Below are 21,288 nucleotides of genomic sequence, written 5' to 3'. Positions count from 1 at the left end.
ATAAAATAAAATACATTTTTGCTATATAAAAACAATTGGCATGGAGTTAGTCATTGAGTGTGTGCTCCATTTATTTCCTGTGTGTACAACAAATGCTCTGCACTACCCTCTGATAAGCCTAACTGCTTGACCACACTACCACAAAAGAGAGCATAAGTATTATCTACTTTGGCCTCTGTTAAACCTCTGGGGAATCCCTGGACTCTGCACACTAAATCTCATTTTGAAATAGTATATACAGAGCCAGCTTCCTACAGCTATCAACTGTCGCCACTCACTCTCCACACAAGGAGTCAGAGTTGACAGGTTTGAATGGAGGATTCTCCCTTTCTGCTGAAACAAAAGATCATTCCTAAAGGGCTGCCTGACCGGAGGATCGATGCTCAATTTCAGAACCTCTGGAGTAACAAAAATGACTTGGGGCCGGTTGTTCCTGATCTTGAGAACTCTGGGCAGCAATGGTATGGGTGGAAAGGAACACAGGAGGTCTGAACATCACTCGAAAATGAAAAGCGTCTCCGAGCGATAGCTGCCTTGGAAACTCCAAAACGCAAAACTGCTGACATTATGCATCTATTCCAAGGTGATCCAACCTAACCAAGGCTCTCCCCCGCTGCTGGAAGAGTCTTTCCGCCACCTCTGAATGGAGACACCACTTGTGATCCACTAGGCATTGAAGGCGGATTTTGTCCACCCTGGTGTTCAGAGAACCAGCCAGGTGCTGAACCAGGAGGGATGTGCCCTGCTGTTCCAGCAATCCCCAGAGGCACAGGGCCTCTTGACAAAGTGTTCATGATTCCACTACGCCCTGCTTGTTGCAGTACCACATGGTGGTGATGTTGCCTGTAAACACCTTCACCAACTTCCCCTTCAGAGGGAAGAAATGTCTTAAATGCGAGCCAGATAGCACGGACCTTCAACAAGTTGATGTGAAGCCTGCATTCCAACAGACATCAAAGTCCCCTGATCTCTACCTCTCCCAGATGGTCGTCCCATCCCAAGAGTGATACATCTCTCACTACTGTCATATCTGCCAGGGAAGGGAGAGGAGTCTGCCTTTGGCCCTATCCAGCCAACACTGCAGATCCTTTCCAGTTCCTACCTACATTTGGACCATGTCGGAGAGATTTCCCCCGATGCTGCATCCACTGGAACTTCACGTCCCACTGCAGAGCCCGCATATACCATCTGGCATGATTCACCAGCAGGATGCAGGAGGTCATGAGGCCCAGAAACTTTTGAGTCCTTCTGATCAGAATTCATAATCGAGGGTGAAACATCAGTATCATAACCTGAATATCCTGGACTCCCCCTGCTCGGGAGGCTAAACCCGTAACTAAAGTGTGTCCAGAACATCTCAGATGAAAGGGTGAGTCTGAGAGGGAGTCGGGTGCGGCTGCGGTACATTGATACTGAACCCCACAAAGTTTTCTTGGCTTAGGGTAGACAAGACCTGAGCAGAAGTGAACATTTAAGAATTTCTCTTTTTTGGAGGAAGAGATTGATGGTTTGCAGATCTAGAAGAGGGTGAAGACCCTTGCTCTTTTTTGGTAATCAGAAAATAGTAAGAATAACAACCACTACCTACTTCTGACATCGGAACCCTTACTACAGCTTTCTTGGTTAAGAGCTGAAACTTCCTCTCAGAGCAGAGACATATGATCCTCTGCCAGACGATCTTGAGTTGGCAGTATAGGGAGAAGGAAAATAATGGAACAGAGGGGAATAGTCCCTTCAAATGATCTGCAAAACGCATGTGTCCGATGTTATGGACTGCCAGTGTAGGAGATGATGTCATACTCTCCTTCCAACTGGGCAACCATGGTCTTGCAGAACCAGATTAGGAGGTCATAGGGGCTGAGGCAGCTGAGGGTGTTGGTGGACGACAACTTTGGACTACCAGACTCACTGGGTGGGAATGCACCACTTCCACAACTTCACACAGCTTGGACAACTGGAGTAGGATGGTAGCTGGCACAGTAGCACGTCGCTTTCGTTGCCATTAAAGGAACAAAAGGCAAATTAGGGGGTGAGGTGTCACTGAGAGCCCAAGTGTAGGAGGCTGGCTCAGTTTATGGTGTACAACTATGGTGTGGCACTCTATATTGAGTCCAGGTAACCTTTAGCAATAGTGAATAGGTGTCCAGATAGCAGAAGCACTCTAGGGGTAGCTGAGGTGAGCAGCAAAAGCTTACCCAGGAGGAATGTAAAGCACTTACAATACAACAATAGCCAAACAGTAACTTACTCACAAGAAAGAACCACACAAGTGTTGGAATGATAAAGGATATTTTAATACAGCACTTCTACTAAACTGAAGTATCTCCTCCTGGAGATATTACACACAATATACACAAAAAATAACCATCAGAAATAGCATAAAAATACACAGGACCCTAGGGGAGGACCAAACCATATAATAAGAAAGCGGAATGTGAAAGAGTGACCCTAGTCAAGATAAGTGTGATAGTTAGCTACGGACTGGAGACAGTTAGAAAAGTCAGAGGTAAGTAAAGTAAGTGACCCTAGCAACCAGGAGTAAGGTAGTTTCCCACCCAGTTGACCCACAGCCTAACACAGAGCGTAGTGGTTGGAGTTTGGGGAATTCAGGACCCTTCCCAGTTGACCCGAGGAAACCAGTGGGCAAGAGGATTGGTGGAGAGTGCCACCACTCCAGTATACCCAGAAGAGAGGAGTACCTGGACTCTCTAGGAAGACTGTGAATGCCTCTGATTGTCCAGCTGCTGTCAAGACCTGTGGACCAGGGCGGTGGAACCCAGGGGCAGATTCCGGACCTTGAGGACCTGCAAAGGAAGGGGACAGAGTTCAGCACCCTTTTGGGTGCCCATGTGGTGCAGGTGGCAATGCCCACCTGCCTGAAGGTAAAGTTTCTAAAAGTCAGTGTGTGAAGAAATCCAGCTGCAGCGTCTAGGAGCTGCAGAAAATCCCAGGAGTAGCCTACAAGCTGTCCCTCGACCGTCACCAGGCTGCAGGAGAGCAAGTGACCAGCCAGGTCACCAACAATGAATGGCAAGTGCAAACAGGAGTTGCAGAAGAGTTTGCAAAGTTTTGGGGACCAGCAAGGTCCAGAAGACTCTACGCAGCAGGGGCGGTCAGTGCTTTCCCTAAGCACACAGGAAGGCAAACAGAAGTCTATGGAGCACCCACGAGTGACCCACAGGCACTCGATACAGGCAATCACAAGGAGGCCTTACCTGCACGATTAAAGAGAAGTACCATGTCGCAGGAGCAGGCTGATCTTCGAGTAGCAGAGTGCTGAAAGCCGGGGCTTCTTGGAGCCTGAAGATCTCCCGGAGGAAGAGTCACCAAGCCTTGGCAAGTGCAATAGTCGCGGTGCACAGGGGGGGTGCCAGTCCAGTGGCTGGAGCAAGGGCCCACAGTCTCTCAACTTAGATAGAAGCCCAGCAGGACCAAGAGGAGGCAACAGACTCACCACCTGTGAAGCAGGATCTTGAGATGTTTGGACAGCAGAACCCACCAACCGGTCAACGTTGTCTTGATGTGCCTGAGGATGCAGGAGAGTGACTGATTCACTCCAAGAGAGATTTCTTGGTCCTTCCTGGTGCACAAGTCCTTGTGACCCTGGAGGATGCACAGCCTTGGATGTTGCAGAATTCGAGTCCAATCTCAAGAAACAATGTTGAAATGTGAGCCTTACCATCAGAAGCAGACTTGTTCGGTTCCAACGAACACAAGCAGCAGTTTCAGAGGCCAGGAGCAGATGTTTTTCTTGCAGAGACTTCCTTGGAGAGTTCTTTCATAATCTGAGGACCCACCCACGAGGGAGCCCTTAAGTAACCCTAAAAGGGGGTTGGTCACTCTCTGCAGTGACCCATCTATCAGAGGGGGTCAGGGACATCACCCACATGGCCTAACAAGTCAGATGCTCCCAGGTGCCTCTGCACAACTTATTTCCAAGATAGCAGAATCAAGTAGCCACCTGGCAGAGCTCTGTGCCCCTCCCTTGGTGAGGAGCTGGACAGAGGGGTGGTCACTCCCCTGTCCTTTGTGTAGTTTTGGGCCAGCGCAGGATTTAGAGGTTCCTGAAATGGTGCAAACCGGATTATGCAAGAAGGGCACCAAATGTGCCATTCAAACAGCCTGGTAGAGCACAGAGGCCACCTCTTCCCAGCCTTTAAGACACCTAATACACAGAGAGAGGTAGTCACACTTTTCCCTTGCAGGAAATCCTTTGTTCTGCTCCTCCGGCCTGAGTCTGGCTCACCAACAGAGGGGCAGACAAGTGGCTGGGGTCAGCAGCAGCACAGGCTGGCAGTTAGAGCCAGTAAGACTGCATAGGCAGAACTTTGGGAACCACTAGGGAACCCCTAGAGTACATGGTATCATGCAACTAACACTGGAATCCGCGTAGTTGCTTGATTCCAACATGCTTAATGCCAAACATGCCTAGGTTATGAGGACCCATTATGTAGTTGGACCACTTGTGTTGAACAGTGTCGACTACACACCTTATAATGGCTACTCTGTACTTAAGAGTCCGGGAAATGGTCTGGGATCTGTCGGGGTACCCTGCTCATGCAGGAGGAACACTCACACTTAGAATGATGCACCATCTGCCCTTAGGCAGAAGTGCCTACGAGAGGGGTGGTAAGGTTGGCAGTGAAATGATGCACCCTTTCATGTAGACTGCAACGGCAGGCCTGCAGCACAGTTTGCATGGGTTCACAAGGGTGGCATAATACATGCTGCAGCCCATGGGGGACCCCTGGTGTACCAATGCCCTAAGTACCTGGGTACCATATACTAGGGACTAGAATGGGTTCACCAGTATACCAATTGTGGGTGTGAAAGGTTACCAACAACTAACTTTAGGGGAGAGAGCACAGTCACTGGGGTCCTGGTTAGAAGGCTCCCAGTGAACTGCAGTCCAAATACACTGACATCAGGCAAAAAGTGGGGGTAACTATGCCAGAAAGATGGCACTTTCCTACATAATGTTCACTGACTGCAAAGGTAGACTAGTGGGAGACAACATTTTCTAGCCTAAGCTACCCAGCCTCTTGGATTCCCTGTCAGGGAAAGCGGTAGGGAATGCATCATGGGAAGTTGAGGCTTGACTATCAAGCTCAAAGGGGTGGTGTGTTGGGTGAGGAAACTAGGATCACCCTGGGCAGGCCAATGGCGAACATCAATCAGGGCTTCTGATTGAACTGGATGTTTTTGAAGGGTTAGCCCCAAATGTTTTGCCTTCTTCCTCGATTGGCATATCTGATTTACCAGTAAGTCCCTAGTATAGTGCACCATATGTGCCCAGCACTTGTGAATCAAATACTACTAGTTGGACTCCAGTACTGATTGTGCAACCCACATGAGTAGCCCTGCAAACATGTCCCAGGCCTGCCACTGCAGTGCATGTGTGTGCAGTTTCAGAACTGTCATGTCAACCTGGAAAGTGCACCCAATTACAGGCCCAAACCTTCCCTTCTACTACATGCAACTCACAACTAAGGCAGCCCCATGGGCAAGGCGCAGGACATGTACTGGTGTATTTTACATGTTTGTATAGTAAAATACTGCCAGATTTTCACTACTGCAAGGCCTAGCTCTCCCATAAGGTAACTGTAGACAACTGGCACTTGTGGTAGTTACCACCCTTTACCCCACACACACACTTTTTGCCTGATATTGATGCTGACTTGACAGTGTGTGCTGGGATCCTGTTACCCAGGCCCCTGCACCAGTGTTCTTTCCCTAAAAATGTACCATTGTTTCCACAATTGGCACACCTCTGGCACACAGATAAGTCCCTTGTAAAAAGTACCAGTGGTACCAAGGGCCCTGTGACCAGGGAGGGTCCCTAAGGGCTGCAGCATGTGTTGTGCCACCCTAAGGGACCCCCACCTAACACATACACACTGCCATTACAGATTGTGTGTGTTGGTGGGAAGAAAAAGTCAAAGTCGAAATAGCATCCTCCTCGGGGTGCCATGCCCACAAAACACTGCCTGTGGCAGAGGTAAGTCACCCCCCTCTAGCAGGCCTTACATCCCTAAGGCAGGGTGCACTATACTACAGGTGAGGGCATAACCGCATGAGCAATATGCCCCTAGTGTCTAAGTCTATTCTTAGACATTGTAAGTGCTGTGTGGCCATATAAAGAACATGGGTTCGGAGTTTGTCATTACCAACTCCACAGTTTCTTAATGGCTTCACTGAATACTGGGAAGTATGGTATCAAACGTCTCAGCACAATAAACCCCCACTGAAGCCAGTGTGGGTTTTTTGTTTTTTTTTAAATGCACACGGAGGGCATCTCAGAGATGCCCCTTGTATTTTACCCAATCCTCTAGTGTAGGATTGACTGGTCTGTGCAAACCTGCCACTAGCAGACAAGTGTCTGACCCCATGGGTGAGGGCCTTTGTGCTCGGAGGCCAGAAACAAAGCGTGCCCTGGGTGGAGGGGCTTCACACTCCCCGCTGCAAGAACTTAACACCTGGTGGTTAACCTCAAAGGCTCAGGCCTGGTTTTAGAATGCCCCAGGGCATCTCCTGTGTTAACCTGCATGCAGCCTATTGGCTATTAATGCTCCATTGTTTTTCAATGTAGTTTTTTCTCTTTTTTCTCTAGTGAGTACTACTGCTTATTTCCCTAAGCCCAGTTTTGGGGGCTTGGGTAGATATTTATTCTCTATGGTAATTTTAAAATAAAAAAAAAACTTCATAGAAATAAAGCATTTTAGCCTGTTTATAATTATAGCCTGCATTGCTGTTTTACACAAGTATATATGAGTTTAGTATGAAAAATATGTCTACTAAAAATGCTATATATATTTTTTTCGTGCATATTTCATACTTTATATGTGTGTATTTTATATATGCTGCGGGGTCCCCGCACAAGGGCGGGAATATTCAATGTTTATGACTATTGATGAGGATCCCCTGGAAGAGAACCAGCTCCTCTTTTGCGCTCTGACCAACCTCTGGGTGGTCATTTCCAAGGAGTCAATCAAGGGGAGGTCTGTGCTGACTACCACTCTTCTCCAGCTAAGAGACACATCTATTTTTAGGGCGGCTAAAACCACAGGCCTAGCAGTGACCTACCATGATATAACCCTTACCCTGGCAGTTTCTCCCAGAATATTCTGGTCTGAGAACACAAGCCTGTCATGCCCAAAAGTGCATCTAGCACAAGTGTCTCTCAGGACACTGGCTGGGCTTCCAGTCACCAGTAGTTGGTGGAAGTGCTTACCTCCCTCTAGAATCTCCAACTCAACTTTTGGCCCACTTCCCAATTAAAAGCTAAGAGGGCCTCCTCATCTAAGGAAGCATCCGCCATGGCTACAATGGCAACCCCTGATTTTTAGAACAGGCAACGTCCTTTTTTTTGTGCCCCGTCTACACTCAGGGCACTGTGCCTTAGTGGTAGCCCAGTTCTTACTCAGTACTCACTTTTGTTGTTAGAAGTGACATGAGACCCACTCTCTTGAACAGATGGTTGGAAGCCTGAAGGAGTTTCTTTCTTTTAATCCTTAAACTTCTCCCCATCCTTTTCCTGGAACTTGGAGTTCTTCTTTCCCAATTCTTGGGGACAGGTCAGATCAGAGTCCACCAGGTATTGGAGCAGTTTTTAAAGATGTGCTCTCTCATTATCAAATTATACAGCCCTTTATAGTCAACAAAATCTACCCAGTCTTGTGGGAACTCTTTCCGACTGTCCCTGAACGTAAACCTGTATTGCTCAGTAGTAAGCCCAACCCCATCAACCAGAGCCTCGTTCAAGACTTGTTAGTTGTCTGCATCTTCTTCTCTAACTGCTAAGGGTTTGTTTCTGGCTTTGTATGCAAAGGAACGCTACAGGATAGCTACCCACTGCCTCCGATGGACCTTCTGGGCTTTACAGGCCCTCTCTAAAGCAGTGATCCATTTATGGATATCATTCCCAGCCTTGTAAGGAGGGACTAGTCTGCTGAGATTTCTGGAATCAAGTGTGTCTTCCCTGGACTCTCCATTGCTGGAACCAGGAGGTTCTAATCCCAAATTATTTCTCTCCCTCCATCCTTAAGGTCTCACTCAAGCCAGATCCTGCTTTTTCAATTTGAGTTTGGCCTGCTCAAGTCTCAGCAAACTGAACCCCCTATATAGGTATGCTTCATCCGAGATAGAGTGAATAGTGCCAACAGCAGACGCTGAGGCAAGGAAAACTGAAGATGAGGAAGGTACTCTCTTTAGTAACCTTGGGGAAGTAAAGTGGGTCTACTACTACAACCCTCTCTTGTGCTACCAACACAACTCTCTGCAGTTCCAAGGTTTTCCCCAGAATCCTCATTGTCTTGCCCAATATGGCCAGAGGAAGTACCTAGTACCTCCCCTTCCAACAGTGGGGTTCCACCCTCTTCATCTAGTTCCCACTACCGATCAGTATTCGGTATGTCATCCTGAACAAGTAGGTTGAAGAGAATAGCTTTGATAGGGCTACTACCAGTCTTCGGTTTCGTAGCTGTGCACAGGGTCCTGATTTCCTTAAACCTAAGAACTCCATAACTAGACTCCCGAATCTGTTCAGCTCCCTCAACTACAGACATGGAGTTAGAGTAGGTAGGTGCATCCTATACACTACTCTAAGTTTCTAAACTTTTAAAAGGCTTTGGCGATAGGGCTATGCTAGACCCCTGACTACTCAGGCAAAAGTTAGGATTTCCTGCAGTTACTAGTGTAGTACACACAAGCACACAAAACACACCCTCAGCGGCGGCAGGGTGCAGTGTGCAAAGTAGGTGTTGGGTTTGTAGTTTTAAACAATGGAGGGACCCGGGGGCCACTGACTGGGTTAGGATGAGGGCCGCCTTCTGGTCACTCCTGCACTGGTAGGTGGTTCCTCTCGGTCCTGGGGCAGTGGGTGCAGTGCTTGGTCCAGGCGTCGGGTTCCTTTGTTAGCAGGCAGTCACGGTCAGGGGGAGTCTCTGAATCGTCTCTGCAGGCGTCGCTGTAGGAGTGCAGGGAGGTCGTCTCAGGGTGTCCACGTCGTTGGAGTCGCTTGGGAGTCCTCTCTGTAGTGTTGGTTGTCCTGAAAGCGAGCCAGCATCGGGTGCAGAGTGTGAAGACTCACGCTTCTAGTGGGAAGTTAGAGACTCTTTAAAGTTGCTTTCTTTGCTGTTGTTTCTGGACAGAGCCACTGTCCCCGGGCGGTTCTTGGTCCTTTAGGTGTAGGTCAGTCCTCAGAGTCCTCAGAGATCACTGGTCCCGCTGGATGCGTCGCTGTGCAGGTTCTTTGAGTCTAAAGACAGGCCGGTAGGGCTGGGGCCAAGTCAGTTGTCATCTCCGTCGTCTCTGCGGGGCTTTCTGGTCAGCAGTACTTCTTTCTTAAGGTTGCAGGAATACCATTTCCTGAGTTCAGGTTCGCGCCTAGATATTCAATTTAGGGGTGTGTTTGGTCTGGGGGGCAGTAGCCTATGGCTACTGTCCTGGAGGGTGGCTACACCGTCTTTGTGCCTCCTCCCTGAGGGGGAAGGCAGGAGGTGGTGGGGGGGGGGGGGGGGGGGGAGGGGGTGACAGAACGTACAATTCCTATTGGGGGAATCCTCCGAAAACAAGATGGAGGATTTCTTAAGGCAGGGGTCACCACAGCTTAAGACACCTTAGGGGTTGTCGTGACTGGTGGGTGACTCCTTGTTTTTTTCTCTATCTCCTGTGGACTTGCCACCAAAAGTGGCGGCTGTGCCCGGAGGGGCGGGCATCTCCACTAGCTAAGATGCCCTGGGGCGCTGTAACAGGCATGAGCCTTTGATGCTCACCGCCAATTGTTACAGTTCCTGCAGGGGGAGGTGAGAAGCACCTCCACCCAGTGCAGGCTTTGTTCCTGGCCACAGAGTGGCAAACGAACTCACCCCATGTGGCCAGAAACCCGTCTGTTTGTGGCAGGAACTGGTCAGTTTAACACTAGGAATTGGACTGGTATACAGGGGGCAGCTCTAAGATGCCCTCTGTGTGCATTTTTCAATAAATCTCACACTGGCATCAGTGTGGATGTATTGTGCTGAGAGGTTTGATACCAAGCTTCCCAGATTTCAGTGTAGCCATTATGGAACTGTAGAGTTAGTGCTCGACAAACTCCTAGACCATATATTCTTCATGGCTACCCTACACTTACAATGTCTGAGATTTGGCTTAGACACTGTAGGGGCATAGTGCTCATGCAACTATGCCCTCAAAGGTGATATACTGCACCCTGTCTTAAGGCTGTAAGGCCTGCTCGAGGGGTGACTTACCTATGCCACAGGCAGTGTGAGGTGGGCATGGCACTCTGAGGGGCGTGCCAAGTCGACTTAGCCATTTTCTCCCCACCAGCACACACAAGCTGTGGGGCAGTGTGCATGTGCTGAGTGAGGGGGTCCCCAGGGTGGCATAATACATGCTACAGCCCTTAGAGGCCTTCCCTGGCCACAGGGCCATTGGTACCAGGGGTACCGGTTACAAGGGACTTGTCTGTGGGCCAAGGTTGTGCCAATTGTGGGAACAAAGGTGCAGTTTAGGGAAAGAACACTGGTGCTGGGGCCTGGTTAGCAGGATTCCAGCACACTTTCAATCATAACTAGCATAAAAAAAAAGGCAAAAAGGTAGGGGGTAACCATGCCAAGGGAGGCATTTCCCTACAGAAACCAAGTGGCAAAGCAATGCAAGTATCTTATCCCACCGCAGCACCACCAATGGGGGGTTCAATATAAACAAATTGAAAATGTCACTTACCCAGTGTACATCTGTTCGTGGCATCAGTCGCTGAGATTCACATGTTCTGCATTAGCTCACCAGATGGCGAGCTAATGCAGAACATGTGTATCTACAGCGACAGATGCCATCGAACTGAAAATGTCACTTACCCAGTGTACATCTGTTCGTGGCATCAGTCGCTGAGATTCACATGTTCTGCATTAGCTCACCAGATGGCGAGCTAATGCAGAACATGTGTATCTACAGCGACAGATGCCATCGAACTGAAAATGTCACTTACCCAGTGTACATCTGTTCGTGGCATCAGTCGCTGAGATTCACATGTTCTGCATTAGCTCGCCATCTGGCGAGCTAATGCAGAACATGTGTATCTACAGCGACAGATGCCATCGAACACTAAATTACCAATTCTTTAAAACTTGCAGGACCAATCACAATTGAAAAAGCCTATTTGTAAATCAATACAGCCTTTGAAATGGAGTATGTACACAAACACAAGACAACCACTGAAGTAGAAGTCACCAAATACTGAAAGTCACTTTCCCTTACTTTGATGGCATCGGTGAGAATGGCATCCATCTTGGGACGTGAAGATGATGCTAGGTGTGTCACCTTTTGTGCCCGAGCCAACTGGCTAGCACTTAACGTAGCCCAAACTGGAATAGTTTTCTTCACTTTTTTCTCCTTCGCTTTAGATGTGTCCTTCTCACTAAAGAACGAAAAAAACATTTAAAAAAGTCTTATTATAACACTTTTTGTGACTTGATTAGTTTGTACTGCACTGTAGAACACGTAACTTACCTTCAGTAACAAATTATCTGATAGAGACATATTCTAGTTGCAGATTCTTTAACTTACAATTTCACCCAGGCATCAGACTGTATCCGGAGACTTTTCTTCAAGCAGTATCCTTGCGCGTCAGTTGACTCCACATCCATCGTAGCCATCGTGGTCGCCGTGATGACGTTGTGGTCATATATAGGTGCCACCCCGGTGCACTGTCAGTTTGTGTTCATGACTTTGCACGCCAAAAGCGTGGTGCCATGAAGAACATTGAGACTGGTGCACCTATGGCCCTGAAAGGGAGGCCCTGAAAGGGAGTCCCTAGCCTTATAAATCAGTTGACACATCGGGGACGATAGGTGTGTCAGTAAAGAACATGCAAATAGAATAGGTCTTTACCAAATACCTTTTTGCCAGATTAAGTAACTTGTTCATTTGACAGAGACTTCTAGTTGCAGATTCCTAACTTTAGAATACATAACCAAGCAATAACATCCACGGAAGATAGTCTGCGAACCAAGATCATACTAGGAAGTTCTGCAGGATCAAACAGCCAAAATAGTGTTTGGTAAATGTGTGCAGGGATGCCCACTTTGCTGCCTGGCAGATGTCAGGGACTGGAACTCTACGGCCTAACAAAGTGGTTGCAGCTGTTGCTTTGGTGGAGTGAGCCCATAAACCCTCAGGGGTTGCTTTTTAGCCAAAGCGTAGCACATTTAGATGCAGAGAACAAACCACCTGGAGGTGGTTCTCTTCTGCACCACCCGTCCTTTCTTCGCACCCACAAAGAGTTGATCATCCATCGGGAAGTGTTTGGTACGACTAAGGTAAAACACCTATGCTCTTTTTGGATGCAGACAGTAAGGTCTCTCCTCCTCACAAGAAGGATGGGGGGGGTACGTAAAAAGTAGGCAAGGTGATGAATTGGCCTATGTCAAAGGGTGTGACCACTTTAGGGAGGAAAGAGGCCCTAATACGAAGCACGATTTTGTCAGGCTGGACAGAGATAAAGGGTGGCTTCAAAAAATACAGCTTGTAGCTCACTCACTTTCTGTGCAGAAGTGATAGCTACAAGGAAGGCAGTTTTAGGAGCTAAAGAGGACAATTATGCAGAGGCTCAAAAGGAGCAGACATGAGGAAGGTAAAGGCCAGGTTCTAATCTCACTGGGGCATTATAAACGGGGTAGGTGGAATCAGGATAAGTTACTTACCTGTAAATCCTAGTTCTCTTCCAGGGGTATCCTCATCAAAGTCATAAACATTGAATATTCCCGCCCTTGTGCGGGGACCCCGGAGCATATATAAAATATATACACATTATACATGTGTAACAAACAGTCATGCAGGCTATCATGTTAAAAACAGGCTAAAATGCTTTATTTCTATGAAGTTTTTTTTTTTTTTTTTTTTTATTAAATACTACAATAGAGCCTAAATAAGTACCCAAGCTCCTAAAACTAGGCTTGGGGAAGTAAGCAGTAGCAAACTCTAGTGAAAAAATAGAGAAAACTGCATTGAAAAACAATGAAGCATTCTTAGCCAATAGGCTGCATGTAGGTTAACACAGGAGAACCATAAAAACTTTGGCACTGTGCCTTTAAGACCCTGAGCACCTCCAGTATCCCACCATGCCTCAGGGGTGAAGGAAAGGTGACAGTTGGTTCACAGTTAGGTCAGTTCTTTTTACGGTGACAATTTGTATAATTGAATCAAAATACTGTCTGTCCTGCACTTCCAGTAGACGTGCGTCCGGGGAGGAGGGTGGGTTGTTTATGACTTTGATGAGGATACCCCTGGAAGAGAACTAGGATTTACAGGTAAGTAACTTATCCTTCTCTTCCAGGGGATCCTCATCAATAGTCATAAACATTGAATAGATTAGCAAGCCCATCCCTAAACCCAGCGGACTGTCCGATAGAAGTGCAGGAATAGACATGTCTTACGCAAATAAATTCCTTAGAGAGGCCTGCCCCACTTGGGCATCCGCTCTTGCATCTGAGTCTAAACAATAATGTCTTGTAAAAGTATGGACAGACTTCCATGTAGCAGCCTTACAAATCTCAGATATAGGAACATTGTTAAGGAGAGCAGCAGTAGCCGCTTTTCCCCTTGTGGAATGCGCTCTAGGCCGCGCTAGCAATTGTCTATTAGCTAGCTGGTAAGTATTAACAATACAAGAAACTATCCATCTTGATATTGTTCGCTTAGATGCTGCTTCTCCTGTCCTTAAATGACCATAGTTCACAAACAAGCGGTTAGAGTGTCTAATCGATTTTGTCTTGTCCAGATAAAATTTCAGCACTCTTTTCAAGTCTAATGAGTGCAATGCTTTGTCAGCCGGAGTTTCCGGATTGGGAAAGAACGTCGGTAAAGTTATGGTCTGATTAATATGGAATTCTGACACCACCTTCGGAAGGAAAGATGGGCGAGTTCGTAGAACTACTCTATTGTCATGAAAAACCGTGTACGGTTCTTTTGCAGACGAGGCCTGGATCTCACTGACCCTCCTCGCTGAAGTAATGGCCACCAGAAAAGCCGTTTTCCACGTAAGGTGTTGTAAGGAGGCCTTATGGATAGGCTCGAAAGGAGGGCCCATAAGTTTTGCTAGGACTATGTTCAGTTCCCACGGAGGAGAAGGCCTCCGAATTGGAGGAAAAACTTTCTTCAAACCTTCTAAGAAATCCTTGACTACAGGTTTCGTAAAGAAGGATTCCTGAGAAGGTGACTTGCGATAGGCAGTAATAGCAGACAAATGTACCTTAATAGATGATACCTGCAGACCGGATTTCGCTAGGTGAAGCAAATAGGACAGTATGACGTCCTCCTGCGCCCGTATGGGATTATGGCCTTGCTGACAGCACCATATGTAGAATCTCTTCCACGTAAAAGCGTAGGAACGCCGCGTGGAAGGCCGTTTGGACTCTTTCAAGATGTTCATGCACTCCTGCGAGAGTCCTAAGTGCCCATACTGCAGGAATTCAGGAGCCATGCTGTTAAGCTCAGAGAGGGTAGGTTGGGATGCAGAATCCTGCCCTCCATTCTGCTCAGAAGATCCGGTCTGCACGGCAGCCTCCTGTGAGGTTTTTCCGACAGGTTGAGGAGATCCGTGTACCAGAATTGTCGAGGCCATTGTGGCGCTATAAGAATCATTCTGGTCCTGGATCCGTAAAGTTTGCGGATCACTGCCGGAATGAGGGGAATGGGCGGAAAAGCGTAAAGAAATGTCCCTGACCAGTCGATCAACAGGGCATTCCCTAGAGATCCCGGACGGTAGAACCTGGATGCGAAGTCTGGGCATTTCCTGTTTACATCGTCTGCGAAGAGGTCCAGTTGAGGCCGACCCCATTGCGCGAAGATGTATTCTGCGACTTCGTCGTGCAGGACCCAATCGTGAACGTCCTCCAGGTGTCTGCTTAGAAAGTCTGCTTCTACGTTCTGCTGACCTGGCAGGTGAACTGCTGTGATTGACATTCCTCTGGCCAGGAGCCAATGCCATATCGCTTGGGACTCTCGTGAAAGGGGTAGGGATCTCGTTCCCCCTGGTTTGTTCAAGTAATACATCGTGGTTGTATTGTCCGTCTGTATCAATAGAGTTTTCCCCTGAATTAGCGGTGTGAAAGACTTGAGAGCCAGATGGACCGCTCTGAGTTCTAGCAGATTGATGTGGTACTGCTTCTCCTTGTCTGACCACAGACCCTGCGCTTGAAAAGGACCCAGATGAGCCCCCCATCCCTGAAGAGACGCATCCGTTACCAGAGTGTCGGATGGAAGTACCTGGTGAAACGGAGCGCCCACTGACAGGTGAGGTCTGTGCATCCACCATCTCAATGACTGAAGTGCTACCTCCGGTAGCCGCATTGTGTCTTCCCAGCGACCTGTTCTTTGGCTCCAATTGGCCTCCAATGCCTCTTGGAGGGGTCTCATGTGGAGTCTGGCATTTGGGACAATAAAGATGCACGATGCCATGGAGCCCAGTAGTGATGTCACCTGACGTGCCGTAGGTGCGCTGGTTCTCAACAGGTCCTGGCACTTCTTGTTTATTGAGGACAGTCGTTCCTCCGAAGGATACACTTTTTGTAGTTCTGTGTTTATGATAGCGCCTAGGTAGTGAAGACTCTGCGTTGGAGTCAAGGTTGACTTCTGGTAATTGACCTGAAGACCTAGAGCTTCGCAAACTCCTAGTACAATGTCCCGATGGCTTCTCGCCTGCTCCGGAGAAGAAGCCTTTAGTAGCCAGTCGTCTAGGTATGGATATATGTATATCCTTTGTCTTCGTAGATGTGCCGCCACCACTGCCATACATTGAGAAAACTCTTGGAGCAGATTTCAGGCCAAAGGGTAGAACCCTGAACTGGTAATGCTGTAACGCTACTCGAAAGCGCAGGAATTTTCGATGCTTTGGAGCTATTGGGATGTGGAAATACGCATCCTGCAGGTCGATGGAGCACATCCAGTCTCCCTGATGCAGTTGAGGGAAAATTTGGTGAAGCGCTAGCATTCTGAACTTCTGCTTTTTTATGTATTTGTTCAGCAGTCTTAGATCTAGGATTGGCCTGAAAACGCCCTCTTGACCCTTCTTTGCTACTAGAAAGTAACGGGAGTAGACCCCCTTTCCTCTGTGGGCAGGTGGAACCCTTTCTATGGCATTCTTTCTTAGGAGGGCGAGAGCCTCCTTGCGTAACAAGGTGAGATGAGACGGATTGTGTTTGGTTGGTGGCAAGTGTGGTGGAGGCTGTTTGAAAAGAAGAGAATAGCCATGTTCGACAATATTGAGCACCCATTTGTCTCTTGTGATAGAGTGCCACTCGTGAAGATGAGCAATAATACTTCCCCCCACCGGAGTGGTGTACAGTGTCGAGGGAAGCGAGACTTCATTGCTTAGTGGGTGCTTTTGGAGTGGACTGTTGTGGTCTGCTTGACCCTCGCTCCCTTGTGTTTCTTCGCTGAAACAGAGGGCGTCCCTGTCGTTGCTGAGACCTTTGCGACCAATGAGGGGTTTGAACCCTCTGTTGGAAAGGGCGTCTATCGTACGGTCTGTACCTCCGCCTGAAATATTTCCTTCTTTCGAGGCCTACCGCCTTCATGGTATCCACCTCGGTCTTCATGCGGGCCATCTCTTCGTCTGCGTGGGCACCGAATAGAGAATTCCCGGCAAATGGGAGATTCAGGATACGTTGTTGTGCCTCCTGTTTCAAGCCAGTGAGCCTCAGCCAGGAAGATCTCCTCGCACAGATACCATGTGCGTACCCATGAGCCGCCAAATCCGCCCCATCCGCTGCCGCGCTGATAACTTGGTTAGATACCAGGCATCCTTCCTGTAGAATCTCTTAGAAAACTTGCCTGTCTTCTCTGGGCAGTTTTTCTGTAAATCTACTGAGGGAATCCCACAGAGAACGATCGTACCTGCCCAGGAGCGCAGACGCACTAGAGACCTTCATTGCTGAAGCCGCTGTCCCGCACATCTTTCTTCCCAGAGATTCTAAATGCCTGCTCTCTTTATCCGGGGGTACCGTGGATGAAGATGCCACTGAGTGGGTCTTTCGGGCGGCAGCTATGATCACTGAGTCTGGTGGCGGATCCTTCCTAAGGAATAAAGGGTCTTGCTCTGGAGCCTTGTACTTTTTAAGAATCCGAGCCGGGGCAGACTTAAGCGAGGCTGGGGCCAGAAAAGTGTCCATGGTTGGCTGCAACAAACCAGGCACTAGAGGCAGCAACTTTTTCGACGCTGATCTCTGTTGTAGTGTCTCAAAGATGATTGATGAGGAGGGAGACGGTTCTGGAACCTCTATATTGAGTTTCTGCGCTCCTCTTAGCAACACCTCGTTGAATGTGGTTATGTCATCCACTGGTGAGACTCTAGCAGGTGGTGAATCTGTAAGAGTAGGTGAGTAACGCCCGACAGAAGAGCCTGATGAAGACCAAGAGGGTGATCTTCTTGAGCGCGACCTGGATCTCCGTTGAGAGCGAGATCTGCTGCGGGACGCTGTAGCCGAGCGCCTAGGCCTCGCGGTCGGCTGTCGAGGAGCTGAACGAGCCCGTTCTGCCCCGGCTGTCGGCGTTCTTGGCGGGGAGGCAGTGGGTGAATACATTCGCGAATATTGCGAATCTGGGGAGGCCGCTGGTCTGTTGAGGCTCTCCAGCCATCTCAGAGATAGGTTGATGGGCGAGACATGCCCAGGAGATGCTCTTGACCGAGAAGAGTCGCTCGGTATGGAGACCACTGGAGACGGAGCCTTGTCTGGCGAGGGGCGATGTTCTGCTCCCTGTTGGACAGGTAAAACCTGCGTCGACGTCGATGGCTGTTTCGACGTCGAAGGACGCCCAGTCGGTTGGTCCTGCCTCGACGTTGAGTGCCTCGACGTTGAGTGCCTTGACGTCGAACGGCGTTCCTTGGACCTCGACCTGCTCGCAGTCGTGTGCCTCGACGTGGAGCGATGGGAGGTTGACGGCGGATGTTTCTCGTGCCGTCGTGGAGATCTCGACGCCGTGTGTCCTGACGTCGGGGGGCGCACAGCCTTTGGCGGCGACCGGGCATGCCGGCGATGGCTCGACGTCGATCGGCGGGCTGCCGTCGACGGAGACCTGCCCCTGCTCTGATGTTCCCTCAACGACGTTCCCTTCGACGTCGGGTGTGTCGCCGTCGACGGCGATCCATGCCGATGGGACGGTGGTAGCGACGACGTCAACGGTGAACAAACAGGTATTTTCCTACCTGTCGACGTCGACCGGGCCATTCGCTCCTGAGAATGGCCTTCTGGATGCCTGGGGAGTGAGGAGGACGATGTTCTTTTCCTCTCCTGAAGCCCATGAAGTCGGATCTTCTCTCTGTCTTTCAGAGTCCTCCTAGACATGTTCTTACAGTACTTACAAGTGTCAGGGCAGTGACTCTGAGGCAGGCACACTATGCACAGAGAGTGGGGATCTGACTGGGCCTTCTTCCCACAAGCAGGGCATTTGACAAAAAGAGAAGGCATTTTTCTGTCAGAAAAACCTTCCTAGCTCAGACAAAGATGTTACTTGTCGAGTGAAAAGTGAAAAAACGCTTTTTTAAAGAATTTTTCTGAGGAAAACTCAGAAAAACTGAGAGCTCAATGCTCCAGGATCCTCTCAGAAGAAGCCGGAAAAAAGAACTGACCTAACTGTGAACCAACTGTCACCTTTCCTTCACCCCTGAGGCATGGTGGGATACTGGAGGTGCTCAGGGTCTTAAAGGCACGGTCCCAAAGTTTTTATGGTTCTCCTGTGTTAACCTACATGCAGCCTATTGGCTAAGAATGCTTCATTGTTTTTCAATGCAGTTTTCTCTATTTTTTCACTAGAGTTTGCTACTGCTTACTTCCCCAAGCCTAGTTTTAGGAGCTTGGGTACTTATTTAGGCTCTATTGTAGTATTTAATTAAAAAAAAAAAAAAAAAAAAAACTTCATAGAAATAAAGCATTTTAGCCTGTTTTTAACATGATAGCCTGCATGACTGTTTGTTACACATGTATAATGTGTATATATTTTATATATGCTCCGGGGTCCCCGCACAAGGGCGGGAATATTCAATGTTTATGACTATTGATGAGGATCCCCTGGAAGAGAATGTGGGTAACACCCTTGAGAAATCTCACAACAATGAGAGATTCAAACAATGAGGGTTGATCAGGAAGTCTGAGGAAAGCTGAGATTGCACACAGATAACCCTTAAAGGTGCCTAAAGAAGAGCTCTGCTGGACAAGAGAAAGGATAAACAAAAGAACCACAGATAGAGGTGCAAAAGAGAATCAGCAGTTTTTATTGGTACTCCATGCCACAAATTTATGCCAACGACATGCCTATACCGTTTTGGTGGAGAGACGCTTGGCTGCAAGGATAACATCACAGACTTCGGGCAGAAGGTCGAAAGCTATCAACTGCTGACATTCAATCTCCACGCAAGGAGACTGGACAGGTTCCGGTGGAGAAGCCTCCACTGCAGTTGCGACAGAAGATCCTCCCAAAAAGGACGTTTGAGTGGAAGATCTATGCCCATCCTCAGAAGCTCGGGATAAAATACTCTCCATGCCCAGTAAGGAGCAACAATAATTACTTGGTCCCGGTCGTTCTTGAACTTCTTGAGACCTCTGGGCAGAAGTGGTGTTGGCGGAAAGGTGTACAGGAGGCCCGAGTTTCACTTGAGATGAAAAGTGGCACTGAGTGAGTACCTCCATGGAAACTCAAAACAAATCTAACCAAAGCTCTCCTCACAGCTGAAAGACCTTGCGCCACCTCCAGACGGAGACGCCAATCATGCACGTCTATGCATCGACGGCCGAGTTTGTCTGCTCTGGCATTCAGCGAGAGCCCGCCAGATACAGAACCACCAGGGATATGCCCTGCCAGTCCAGCCATGTCCAGAGACACACGGCCTCTGACAAGGGTCCACGCCCCGCCCCACCCCACCCCACCCCACCCTGCCTGTTGCAGTACCATATTGCGGTGGTTTTCTCTGTGAACACCTGCACCACTTTTTCTTTGAGACTGAGAAGGAATACTTTCAAAGCAAGCCTGATTGCCCTGAGCTCCTGCCTCTCCCATGTGGCTGCCCCATCCTGTTCAGGTTAGGAAAGGGAGAGGGATCTGCCTCAGACCCAATCTTGGTTCGTTAGCCACCACTGCAGATGGTCCATAGTTCCCGACGAGATCCTGATGCTGTGCCCACTGGAACTTCAGGTCCAACTGTAGAGCCTGCATATGCCATATGGCATGTGTGACGAACAGAATGCAGGAGGCCATGAGGCGCGGCAACCTCAGTCATTCTCACCAAAACCCAGGATAGAAGCTGAAACATCAGTATCAAAGCCTAAATATCCTGGGCTCGCCGCACAAGACGATAAACCCAAAATCTGCACTGTGTCCAGAACAGCTTTGATGATAGGGAGTGCCTGAGAGGAAGTCAGGTGTGACTTTGGCAAGTTTATAGTGAACCCCAGCGAATGCAGGAGGTTCACCGTAGTCAAGAGGTGGGGGGACAACAGCCTGGGGCAAGCCCACCTTCAACAGCCAGTCATTAAGGTAGGAGAAGTCTGACTGAAATCCCTAGCCGGCACAGATGATCTGCGACCGCTGGCATCACTTTTGTGAACACCTGAGGGGCGTTATGAAGACCGAAGGGGAGCATGGTGAACTGAAAATGCTTGTGACCTACCATTAACTGTAGGTAACATCTGTGTGCAGGTAGGACAGGAATATGAAAATAGGTGTTCTGCAAGTCCAATGCTACCATCCAGTCTCCAGGGCAGAGAGGACCTGAGCGAGAGCTAGCATTTTGAACTTCTCCATCCTAAGGAAGAGAATAAGGGCCCACAGGTCTAGGATAGGACGAAGGCCATTGTCCTTTTTCGGCACCAGAAAGTAGCAGGAATAATAACCACAACATACTTCTGCCCAGGGACCCTCTGTATGGCTCCCCTTGGCCAAGACAGCTGTAACCTCCTTGCAGAGAAGTGCCAAGTGATCCTCCGTCATACAATCGTAGGACGCTTGCATGGCAGGAGGGGTAGTCTCTAAGGGGAAGGAGTAGCCCCTTAGGACGCTTTGCAAAACCCACCTGTCTGTCGTGATGGACTACAAGTGGAGCATGTGTTGGTGAATCCTTCCACCAACTGATCCGTGGTGGGACGACGGACTAGGAAGATTTGGAGGGTGGGCAGCATGCGTGGCACGGTGGCTGGAGGGAAATGGGTGCAGTTGGGAGCCCCTTCAATAGCCAAGAAAGAGGTGACAAGCGAAATGAGGGGGTAAGGGAACAGCTGTGAGGCCAAGAGACCGAGCCGT

General features: G+C 48.9%; 1 protein-coding gene across 2 annotated transcripts in view; it reads right to left on the bottom strand.

Annotated features, from left to right (window-relative positions):
* Positions 1–21,288, bottom strand: part of HP1BP3 (heterochromatin protein 1 binding protein 3) — a 707,156-nt gene that overhangs the window by 473,494 nt on the left and 212,374 nt on the right. For both annotated transcript variants that reach the window (XM_069240026.1, XM_069240025.1), the window contains exon 4: positions 11,257–11,416. In XM_069240026.1, the coding sequence (XP_069096127.1) occupies positions 11,257–11,416 (160 nt within the window). The remainder of the gene's footprint in view (positions 1–11,256; positions 11,417–21,288) is intronic.

The sequence above is a fragment of the Pleurodeles waltl genome, chromosome 6 (genome assembly GCF_031143425.1).
Source record: "Pleurodeles waltl isolate 20211129_DDA chromosome 6, aPleWal1.hap1.20221129, whole genome shotgun sequence".
NCBI classification, from domain to species: domain Eukaryota; kingdom Metazoa; phylum Chordata; class Amphibia; order Caudata; family Salamandridae; genus Pleurodeles; species Pleurodeles waltl.
Note: the sequence above shows the minus strand (reverse complement) of the source record. Positions and strands in the feature narration are given on the sequence as shown.